This window comes from Eubalaena glacialis, chromosome 11 (genome assembly GCF_028564815.1).
Source record: "Eubalaena glacialis isolate mEubGla1 chromosome 11, mEubGla1.1.hap2.+ XY, whole genome shotgun sequence".
Classification (NCBI taxonomy): domain Eukaryota; kingdom Metazoa; phylum Chordata; class Mammalia; order Artiodactyla; family Balaenidae; genus Eubalaena; species Eubalaena glacialis.
The window spans coordinates 35,184,497-35,196,726 of NC_083726.1; the positions used below are offsets into that span (position 1 = coordinate 35,184,497).

Below are 12,230 nucleotides of genomic sequence, written 5' to 3' on the forward strand. Positions count from 1 at the left end.
ACACAACTGACAGTGAATCTTCCTGAAACACTGAATGGCAAGGTTCAGCAAGTGGGTATACATTTTCTTTTCCTTTTATTCTTTAGGTCTTTGGTTTGTCTATATTTTCAGTTCCTCATCCTTCCTTATTATTATTATCATTTGGCTATTTTATTTATCATGAATTAAAAAGTTCTAAATGTTGTTTATCTGAAATTTCAGTAGGAAATGTCTGGAGTGTTTAGAGCTAATGGGATTCAAATAGGCAATGTCTAGGGTACCCTGGCTAATACTATGCCAAAATATACCAATGTACCTTGGCATGCTGAATATTTTAAGCTCAAGGAATTTGAGAAAAGGCATGTGCAGGAAGGATTTTCTGACTTTCCCTGGAAGCATGTCATAAGACCCTCATGTGAGAGGTCTTTATAATGTTTTAAGAATAATGGGATTATTTTATTTCTTCTTAAAAATTCATTTTAATTATTTAGAGATTAGAAGGCAGAAAAAATAATTTCACAGTTACTCATTTTAAATTAAACAATACTAGTTAATTAAATCAGAACCTGCCAAATTTCAACCAAATTGATCTGCACTGTAATTAATAATTTGTGCATATCATAAAAACATAAGGGAATTAACATGAAATATAATAGTGATTGAAATCCTTTACCAAATTATTACTTGGTAACAATGACTAAGATTATCTATAAAAAGTAATAAAATACAACTGTAAAAGAAAAATGATCTATAAATCTTACATTGTTTCATGATGTTCAGTATTCTGGCAGTTCTTCAACAGAGACCTTGTCATTACTGTTTCCATGAATGGTATTCTTTTGGTGGGGAAATTGCTTGCCTTGCTGTCTTCTCTTTTCTGGCCTACTATTTTTTCCTGATTTCTTCCTTTAGTATCTTCACATAAGGAGGGGTTGGTTAGTGAGGAATGACTAGAGCCAGAGTCCATCCATTTCTCAGAAATACCTGGTGAGTCCAGTTTATGTTCATTTGCATAAGAGTAAAGGACTCTATTTTGCAGTATGCTGTCACTGTTTGAAGGAGGCAAATGATTTTGCTGGGCTTCTGATTCATCTCTCTTGGTGATACTTACATCCCCATGTTCATGTGCATATCGACATTCATTACTAAGTGTCATCAATTTCTTGAAATAATGGCAGAGATTTTCTGCAGCATCCAAAGTGAATATATTTCTGAGCAAATAAATAATGAGGATGTTTAATAAGAAGAATTATATCAGCAAATATTAACACTTATACAGGTTTTGAAAATATCCCTGTGTGGCCTGACATATTAAATTTTACTACAAAATTCATTAAAAACTTATTTCTGATTGTTTATATAAAAATTTCTCTTATTTCTCACAAAATGTGAAAATATTTGTTTACTTAATTTCAATCCATTAATCCAGACAAAACGTCTGGAAGTTTTAGAATCATTTTTATCTTAGGTACCTTTGGTACAAATGAATGAGAAAAATCCATGCTTTTACTGCCATAAGCATGAGAAATGATGGCTGCCTAAATTTGGAGAAGTTATTTATGAAACAAGTTAAAAGTACTTTGTACACTGACTTTTGCCATGCAAAATATTTGTATTGGACTTTTAAACAAATAAGTTATATCATGGGAAAGTTTTTATTCCCATTTTTCTCTGGAAAAAAAATCCATTGCAAAGAGAATTCAAATACTTTAAGATGTAAATGCTTGTGATTCTCTTGAACAGTTGTTGGATTTAGCTATACCAAACAAAATGAAAGTTATAATTATTTCCTAAAATATAGAGATAGACACCTCGTATGTTTACAAATGTAGACATTAGCCTAGGTTCTTCCAATATATTTTGATATTTTATATTTCATTCATTTTGTTGGTGAATAATGCAGAAAAGGTTCAGTTCAATATTGGATGTCAACTGTTTATGGTTAAGTGTTGAATTCACCACCATTTATGATCAAACATAAAAAATACAGTCTATTTTCAATTCTCAAGTAAAACTTTCATTGTAATAACAATAAATTCTCCCAAAGAATTGTAAATCTAAATTTCAACATAAGGGGTGTCAAGAGTCACCTTTACATAAAAATTGTAGATTACTATACATACACAAGGAGATATCAGTTTAGATTTACAAAAAGATAAATGTAAATAACCTTAGTTTTTGCTAAAAGTAAACATTATCTATAAGGATTGGAATTATTTTTAAAGCTGTGAGATTTACTTATAATATGAATAGGCTACATTTAAAAACATTTAAATAGAAAAACCAACTCTTACATAGTATGAGCATGTACGAAAGTACAAATAGCAAAAATTTAATATGTAATTTAGTAATTAAATTTAGACATTTGGAAGCACATAACTGTTCCACTTATAATGCAGAATTATCATAAGTAAAATATAAAATAATTTTCCTTTTTCATTTGTGTCTTTTTGGAGCAGTATAAATTAGGAAATACAGTTTTAAAAAGATCAATTGTAACTAATTCATAGTAATGCATTCAGAATTCAGTGTGGGGAATGGGAAGTTCTCTTTCTTTGATATATTTTTAGGACTCTGCTCTCAGCCTCTGTCCTCTGAATGTGTGCACATGTTGACTGCTTTTCTCCACTGTGCTCCCATAATACCTTAATACACAAATATATGTGTAATATGATTCCTTATACAATACATATACATAATAAATATCATATGTTTTATAAAACTTGCCTTGCTCCATTGTAACTATTTATTTAGCTAATTTTCTCTTAATGTAATCGTGAATTCGTTGAGGGTAAAGTGTAATACTTAGCTTATTATATGTCTTGCCCATCAATAATTGTTGAAAAAATGTATGACTGATTAATTGAATGAACGGCTGAATGAATGTTTGCATCTTGTCTTGAAGCTATCCTCATGCTTTCATTTATTTTCATCTAATTTTAGCTTTTAAATTATATTCTAAATTCTGTTCAAAATACACATTAATACATTTCAAATAATAAAAATTGATGCCCAGAAGTTCTTTTCTAAAGAGACAATATCCCTAAAACACGCTGTACTACTCCAAAAGAGTAGCATTGTATTGATCAGAATAATTTTTAATCATATGTATAAATTGCATTATATCTTTTAATTATGACAAGGGGAAGATAACACTCTTACCTTTCTCCAGTATATTTTTCAGTTAATAACTTAAATTCTCTAATCTGGGACTGACAAAGTACCAGGAAATGCTCTAATTCTAGTTCATAGTGCTCTTCAGTGTGACTTTCTGAATAAGAGGTTAGCATTTCACCATTGAGGAGTCTTACAGCAGGTAATATTTTAAGTAGAGAATCCCTGTTGAAAACAGGAAAAAAAATTAATAATTTTGAAAAGGAGAGTTTATATCTAAAATAACTATATGCCTATTACTTAAATAATATAAATACAGAGTATATCTCTGAAACTTATTGATTTTGTAGAGAAAATTATACTGTTAAATTTTTTTTAAAAAATTATGGTATCATGTTATGTACAAAGTTTTAGAGATCTTGACACACATTTAACCATTTTCTTCTTTTTTTTTCTTTTGAATTTTATTTTATTTTATTTTTTATACAGCAGGTTCTTATTAGTTATCCATTTTACACATATTAGTGTATATATGTCAATCCTAATCTCCCAATTCATCACACCACCACCACCACCCTCACCACTTTCCCCCCTTGGTGTCCACACGTTTGTTCTCTGCATCTGTGTCTCCATTTCTGCCCTGCAAACTGGTTCAACTCTACCATTTTTCTAGGTTCCACATATATGCGTTAATATACGATATTTGTTTTTCTCTTTCTGACTAACTTCACTCTGTATGACAGTCTTTAGATCCATCCACGTCTCTACAAATGACCCAATTTCGTTCCTTTTTATGGCTGAGTAATATTCCATTGTATATATGTACCACATCTTCTTTATCCATTCATCTGTCGATGGGCATTTAGGTTGCTTCCATGTCCTGGCTATTGTAAATAGTGCTGCAATGAACATAGGGGTGCATGTGTCTTTTTGAATTATGGTTTTCTCTGGGTATACACCCAGTAGTGGGATTGCTGGGTCATATGGTAATTCTATTTTAAGTTTTTTAAGGAACCTCCATACTGTTCTCCATAGTGGCTGTATCAATTTACATTCCCAACAACAGTGCAAGAGGGTTCCCTTTTCTCCACACTCTCTCCAGCATTTCTTGTTTGTAGATTTTCTGATGATCCCCATTCGAACTGGTGTGAGGTGATTCCTCATTGTAGTTTTGATTTGCATTTCTCTAATAATTAGTGCTGTTGAGCAGCTTTTCATGTGCTTCTTGGCCATCTGTATGTCTTCTTTGGAGAAATGTTTATTTAGGTCTTCTGCCCATTTTTGGATTGGGTTGTTTGGTTTTTTAATATTGAGCTGAATGACCTGTTTATATATTTTGGAGATTCATCCTTTGTCCACTGGTTCGTTTGCAAATATTTTCTCCCATTCTGAAGGTTGTAATTTTGTCTTGTTTATAGTTTCCTTTGCTGTGCAGAAACTGTTAAGTTTCATTAGGTCCCATTTGTTTATTTTTGTTTTTATTTCCATTAATCTAGGAGGTGGATCAAAAAAGATCTTGCTGTGATTTATGTCAAAGAGTGTTCTTCCGAAGATTTCCTCTAAAAATTTTATAGTGTCTGGACTTACATTTAGGTCTCTAATCCACTTTGAGTTTATTTTTGTGTATAGTGTTAGGGAGTGTTCTAATTCCATTCTTTTACATGTAGCTGTTCAATTCTCCCAGCACCAGTTATTGAAGAGACTGTCTTTTCTCCATTGTATATCCTTGCCTTCTTTGTCATAGATTAGTTGACCATACGTGCATGGGTTTATCTCTGGGCTTTCTATCCTGTTCCATTGATCTATGTTTCTGTTTTTGTGCCAGTACCATATTGTCTTGATTACTGTAGCTTTGTAGTATGGTCTAAAGTCCAGGAGCCTGATTCCTCCAGCTCCGTTTTTTCCCTCAAGACCGCTTTGGCTATTCGGGGTCTTTTGTGTCCCTATACAAATTTTAAGATTTTTTGTTCTAGTTCTGTAAAAAATGCCATTGGTAGTTTGATAGGGATTGCATTGAATCTGTAGATTCCTTTGGGTAGTATAGTCATTTTCACAATATTGATTCTTCCAATCCAAGAACATGGTATATCTCTCCATCTGTTTGTATCATCTTTAATTTCGTTCATCAGTGTCATATAGTTTTCTGCATATAGGTCTTTTGTCACCTTAGGTAGGTTTATTCCTACGTATTTTATTCTTTTTGTTGCAATGGTAAATGGGAGTGTTTCCTTAATTTCTCTTTCAGATTTTTCATCATTAGTGTATAGGAATACAAGAGATTTCTTTGCATTAGTTTTGTATCTTGCAACTTTACCAAATTCATTGATTAGCCCTGGTAGTTTTCTGGTGGCAGCGTTAGGATTCTCTATATATAGTATCATGTCATCTGCAAACAGTGACAGTTTTACTTCTTCTTTTCCAATTTGTATTCCTTTTATTTCTTTTTCTTCTCTGACTGCCATGGCTAGGACTTCCAAAACTATGTTGAATAATAGTGGTGAGAGTGGACATCCTTGTCTTATTCCCGATCTTAGGGGAAATGCTTTCAGTTTTTCACCATTGAGAATGATATTTGCTGTGGGTTTGTCATATATGGCCTTTATTATGTTGAGGTAGGTTCCCTCTATGCCCACTTTCTGGAGAGTTTTTATCATAAATGGGTGCCGAATTTTGTCAAAAGCTTTTTCTGCAGCAATTGAGATGATCATATGGTTTTCTTCTTCAATTTGTTAATATGGTGTATCACATTGATTGGTTTGTGTATACTGAAGAATCCTTGCATCCCTGGTATAAATCCCACTTGATCATGGTGTATGATCCTTTTAATGTGTTGTTGGATTCTCTGCTAATATTTTGTTGAGGATTTTTGCATCTATATTCATCAGTGATATTGGTCTGTTATTTTCTTTTTTTGTAATATCTTTGTCTGGTTTTGGTATCAGGGTGATGGTGGCCTCATAGAATGAGTTTGGGAGTGTTCCTTCCTCTGCAATTTTTTGGAAGAATTTGAGAAGGATGTGTGTTAGCTCTTCTCTAAATGTTTGATAGAAATCACCTGTGAAGCCATCTGGTCCTGGACTTTTGTTGGAAGATTTTTAATCACAGTTTCAATTTCATTACTTGTGATTGGTCTGTTCATATTTTCTATTTTTTCCTGCTTCAGTCTTGGAAGGTTATACCTTTCTAAGAATTTGTCCATTTTTTCCAGGTTGTCCATTTTATTGGCATAGAGTTGCTTGTAGTAGTCTCTTAGGATGCTTTGTATTTCTGCAGTGTCTGTTGTAATTTCTCCTTTTTCATTTCTAATTTTAATGATTTGAGCCCTCTCCCTCTTTTTCTTGATGAGTCTGGCTAACTTTGTTTATCTTCTCAAAGAACCAGCTTTTAGTTTCATTGATCTTTGCTATTATTTTCTTTGTTTCTATTTCATTTATTTCTGCTCTGATCTTTCTGATTTCTTTCCTTCTACTAACTTTGGGTTTTGTTTGTTCTTTTAGGTGTAAGGTTAGATTTTTTATTTGAGATGTTTGTTGTTTCTTGAGGTAGGATTGTATTGCTATAAACGTCCTTCTTAGAACTGCTTTTGCTTCATCCTATAGGTTTTGGATCGTCATATTTTCATTGTCATTTTTTCCAGGTATTTTTTGATTTCCGCTTTGATTTCTTCAGTGATCTCTTGGTTATTTAGTAACGTATTGTTTAGCCTCCATGTGTTTGTGTTTTTTACGTTTTTTCCCCTGTAATTGATTTCTAATCTAATAGCATTGTGGTCAGAAAAGTTGCTTGATATGATTTCGATTTTCTTAAATTTACTGAGGCTTGATTTGTGACCCAAGATGTGATCAATCCTGGAGAATGTTCTATGCGCACTTGAGAAGAAAGTGTAATTTGCTGATTTTGGATGGAATGTCCTATAAATATCAATTAAATCTATCTGGTCTATTGTGCCATTTAAAGCTTGTGTTCTCTTATTAATTTTCTGTTTGGATGATCTGCCCATTGGTGTGAGGTGTTAAAGTCCCCCACTATTATTGTGTTACTGTTGATTTCCTCTTTTATAGCTGTTAGCTGTTGCCTTATGTATTGAGGTGCTCCTATGTTGGGTGCATATATATTTATAATTGTTATAGCTTCTTCTTGGATTGATCCCTTGATCATTATGTAGTGTCCTTCCTTGTCTCTTGTAATATTCTTTATTTTAATGTCGATTTTATTTAATATGAGTATTGCTACTCCAGCTTTCTTTTGATTTCCATTTGTATGGAATATCTTTTTCCATCCCCTCACTTTCAGTCTGTATGTGTCCCTAGGTCTGAAGTGGGTCTCTTGTAGACAGCATATATATGGGTCTTGTTTCTGTATTCATTCAGTGAGCCTGTATCTTTTGGTTGGAGCATTTAATTCATGCACGTTTAAGGTAATTATCGATATGTATGTTCCTATGACCATTTTCTTAATTGTTTTGGGTTTGTTTTTGTAGGTCCTTTTCTTCTCTTGTGTTTCCCACTTAGAGGAGTTCCTTTAGCATTTGTTGTAGACCAGGTTTGGTGGCGCTGAATTCTCTTAGCTTTTGCTTGTCTGTAAAGCTTTTGATTTCTCCATTGAATCTGAAGGAAATTCTTGCCGGGTAGAGTTATCTTGGTTGTAGGTTCTTCCCTTTCACCACTTTAAATATGTCATGCCACTCACTTCTGGCTTGCAGAGTTTCTGCTGAGAAATCAGCTGTTAACCTTATGGGAGTTCCCTTGTATGTTATTTGTCGTTTTTCCCTTGCTGCTTTCAATAATTTTTCTTTGTCTTTAGTTTTTACCAATTTGATTACTGTGTGTCTTGGTGTGTTTCTCCTTGGGTTTATCCTGTATGGGACTCGTTGTGCTGCCTGGACTTGGGTGGCTATTTCCTTTCCCATGTTAGGGAAGTTTTCGACTATAATCTCTTCAAATATTTTCTCTGGTCCTTTCTCTCTCTCTTCTCCTTCTGGGACCCTTATAATGCGAACGTTGTTGCGTTTAATGTTGTCCCAGAGGTCTCTTAGGCTGTCTTCATTTCTTTTCATTCTTTTTTCTTTATTCTGTTCTGCAGCAGTGAATTCCACCATTCTGTCTTCCAGGTCACTTATCCGTTCTTCTGCCTCAGTTATTCTGCTATTGATTCCTTCTAGTGTAGTTTTCATTTCAGTTATTGTATTGTTCATCTCTGTTTGTTTGTTCTTTAATTCTTCTAGGTCTTTGTTAAACATTTCTTGCATCTTCTCGATCTTTGCCTCCATTCTTTTTCCGAGGTCCTGGATCATCTTCACTATCATTATTCTGAATTCTTTTTCTGGAAGGCTGCCTATCTTCACTTCATTTAGTTGTTTTTCTGGGGTTTTATCTTGTGCCTTCATCTGGTACATAGCCCTCTGCCTTTTCATCTTGTCTATCTTTCTGTGAATGTGGTTTTTTCTAACTATTTTCTTGTAAAACACAAATGGTAAATTCAAGCAGTTGGAAACTTGGGCTGGGAATAAATAAAAGACTGCATTATGATAAAAACAGTATCAGACACACTCTTTTATTTTACCTTTTTTTAAAGTTTTGACTGAGCTGGGTCTTTTTTGCTGCACGCGGCCTTTCTCTAGTTGTGGCGAGCAGTGGCTACTCTTTATTGCGGTGTATGGGCTTCTCATTGCGGTGGCTTCTCTTGTTGTGAAGCACAGGGTCTAGGTGTGTAGGCTTCAGTAGTTGTGGTTCATGGGCTCTAGAGCACATACTCAATAGTTGTGGCTCACGGGCTTAGTTGCTCCACAGCATGTGGGATCTTCCCAGACCAGGGCTTGAAGCTGTGTCCCCTGCATTGGCAGGCAGATTCTTAACCACTGCGCCACCAGGGAAGCCCAGACACACTCTTTTAAAAATAAGATAATTAAAATAATTCAACGGAAAGTTGCTGTTTATTTCAGAAATAGGTGTGAATTCTGATTGTTTCTCAGTGAAATACAATGAGTCGAGGGTTAAACCAAAACAAAAGGGGTGGTGATTACCCCATATTACATGATCTGGAAAATCTAAATTTATGACATTTCTCCTTGAATCTTAGTAAGGATTATAATAAGAATCGCCCAGATATGAGCAAAAGTCTTTATCAATTTAAAAGGCCAATGCTATGAAAAACCAGATCAGAAAGCAAGAGCGGTCCACCAAGCCCAGCCACCTCGAAGTACTTCCCAAGCCTTTCACAAGAAGAGTGTGTGGGCTTCTTTTCACAAGACTATTGATGATCACAGGGGCAAAATAAACTTCTTGAATGAGTAAAACTTCTTACTAAAAAACTAACAATTCCTATGAGGAAAACTACAAATCAGTGACAAAAGATCCCAAAGACTAAATAAATGGAAAGATGTCACATGAAAAAAATCTTTGTGGATAAGAAGATTCAATACTGTCAAGAAGTCCGTTTTCCCCTACTTGATCTATAGATATAACACAATTCCAACTAAAATACCAGCAAGATATTTTGTGGATATCAAGAAATTGATTCTAAAGTTTATATGAAGAGGCAAAACAAGCATATAGCCAACTTAATTTTGAAAGAGAAGAAAAAAGTTGGAAGACTGACACTAGTTGACTTCAAGATTGTCTATGAAGCTACAGTAATCAGGATAATGTGGTAATGGCAAAAGAATAGTCAAATAGATCAATGGAACAGAAGAGAGAACCCAGAAACAGACCCACATAATACAGTAAACTGATCTTTGACAAATGTGCAAAAGTAATACAACGGAGAAAAGATAAGCCTTTTCAGCTACTGGTGCTAGAACAACTGCTAGGGGTTAAAGTAGAGGAAGCGATAAAAAGGCAAAGCACAGAGGATTTTTAGGGCGGTAAAACGATTCCATATAATACCACATGGTGGATGCATGTCATTGCACATTTTTCAAAACCCATATAATGTAGAACATCAAGAGTGAACTCCTATATAAAACTATAGAATTTGTGTGATACTGATGTGTCAATGTAGGTTCACTGATTGTCAAAAGTGTACTGCTTTGGTGTGCGTATTTACAGTGAGGGGGGCTGTACATGTGTGGGGACCGGTGGTATGTGGGAATTCTCTGTACTTTCTGCTCAATTTTGCTGTTAACTTAAAATTGCTCTAAAATATAAAATTTATTAATTAAAAAACAAACAGTTCCTAAACACTAAATGAAGGATGGGAGGGGAAGATTACTAAAATACTAAGAGTTAAGAAGGCAAAGCCCTAACAACAGTTATTCCTTTTACCTAGACTGTATAGTCAGGATTGGTATATCTATTTATGTAAACACAGTTGTAAAATATAATTTTAATTATTTTTTAATGGAGGAAGCGGTCCATTAAGGCAAAAATGCATAGGGCCAACCAAGATCATAATGCATCCCTGTGTAGAGTTATGATCTTGGTAGCCTTGGTATTAAATAAAATAATCATCAGAGAGGTACAAATACATCTCTTTCGATGAAACAAAATAGAGGAATACCACAATTTTTCATTTACTGAGGACACAGTTGACTAGCTCTCTACACCCTTCCACCACTCCAGAAATGATGCTTTTTTTTTTTCTTACAGATATTTAATAAGGAAAGAGAGAAAGGATTAGATTTGGTTCTTCAGGGTAATTATCAGATGTTTTACAATGTTAAGAAGCAGACAAAAGCTTAATGGTTTGCTAATAAAGAGTTAAAGCTATTAAGAAAATTTGAGCCCACATATTTTGAACTTTTTAGGAGGTTTGAAGCTAGAAATGCTTGCCAAATCAAAAACTACCTACCATGTTTACCACAAAGGGTTAAATAAATGGCATACATTGTGTTTCTGCTTAGATTCATTTTAAGATATGGTTTGAAAGCAGGATGTTACATTAAGATAATATCTATTCATCACAGATGATGAGGTAATCAGAGGTGTTCACCTCAGAGGTACAATATTAAATATAACATGAAATCTTTAACTGAGGCTCTCATCAAAGCAAGGAAATATTCCACCCTACCAAATAATTTATTACAGTACTAAGGAAGCTACACTGTATTCTAAATCTTTATCAAAATACCCAGTGTCAAGGTTTCTTCAAGATATGACTGTAATGTCAAAGTAATGTCAAAATAACTTATTTAGTTATAATTATAAAATGCCAGGTATGAAATAATGATTTTTGAGATGTGGTAATAAAGGGTATTGAAAGTTAAGACTGCATTGGTGTTCATCCAGCTTAAAAAAGATGCTCTAATTCTATTACTGGTCCTGTTTCTTCAAAGTAAATTTCCTAAATTATAGAAGATCAAATAAAAGACTTTAATAACTTGATGGAAATAGTTCTTGAGAATAGCCAACAGTTCTAATTCTTTGGGTACCAAGCGAATTTCTACCTGGTACCTTGGTCTCCAGAGTGGACCTGACTAGCAGAAGGAATGACGTGTGCCAGTGACAGGCTCTAATCTTTGAAAAAGGTATGTCTTATAAGGAAAATTAATAAAGCATATTACCTTATTATAAGTTTGATTTCTTAGCAGTTAGGTAACGCTGATTTTCTTTTCTTCTAGTGTATAACCATTTCAGCAAGCTTTTGTGTGTACAAAACTTTTTACCAGGACGGTGGACCCACAGTGGTAGTGCAGATGCAGTAACACCTATGAGACACTCTTGAGTGGTCATCTTTCAGGTCTCAGTTTGGCTAAATGAGGAGGTGTCAGCAAAAGGAAGGCAATGCTCATGCTGCTAACATGAGAACCTCAGGGTCCAACACATCTATCCTTTGTGTTAGTCACTCTCGAAATTCACTGAGATGAGAATTCAAGCTAGATCCCTATGTGTGCCTCCAGCCCTGAAGGGTAGTGTTTCTGAAAAGATTGTCCTTGAACTACTGTATCAGTAGTACTTGGGGTGCTTTTGAAAATGCAGAGTCTTCAGCTACACATAGACCTCTACTGGCAGGTTCAGGGGAATCTGTATTTTTAAAACATAGTCCTTCTTGTGCACCTTAAAGAGTAAAACCACTACATTGGGAAGAAAATAGACCTCAGCACGTTATGCTAAAATCAGAGATGATACGGTTTAAAGTAAAAAAAAAAAGAAACAAAAAAAACTCTTAAAGAAACTCTGAAATTCAAATCATTTGCAAAT

General features: G+C 34.2%; 1 protein-coding gene across 1 annotated transcript in view; it reads right to left on the reverse strand.

Annotated features, from left to right (window-relative positions):
- LRRIQ1 (leucine rich repeats and IQ motif containing 1) overlaps positions 1-12,230 on the reverse strand; it is a 180,109-nt gene that overhangs the window by 92,220 nt on the left and 75,659 nt on the right. The window contains exons 14-15 of the mRNA XM_061205523.1: positions 3,142-3,318; positions 741-1,190 (exon numbers count right to left, since the gene is read on the reverse strand). Of these exons, the coding sequence (XP_061061506.1) occupies positions 741-1,190; positions 3,142-3,318 (627 nt within the window). The remainder of the gene's footprint in view (positions 1-740; positions 1,191-3,141; positions 3,319-12,230) is intronic.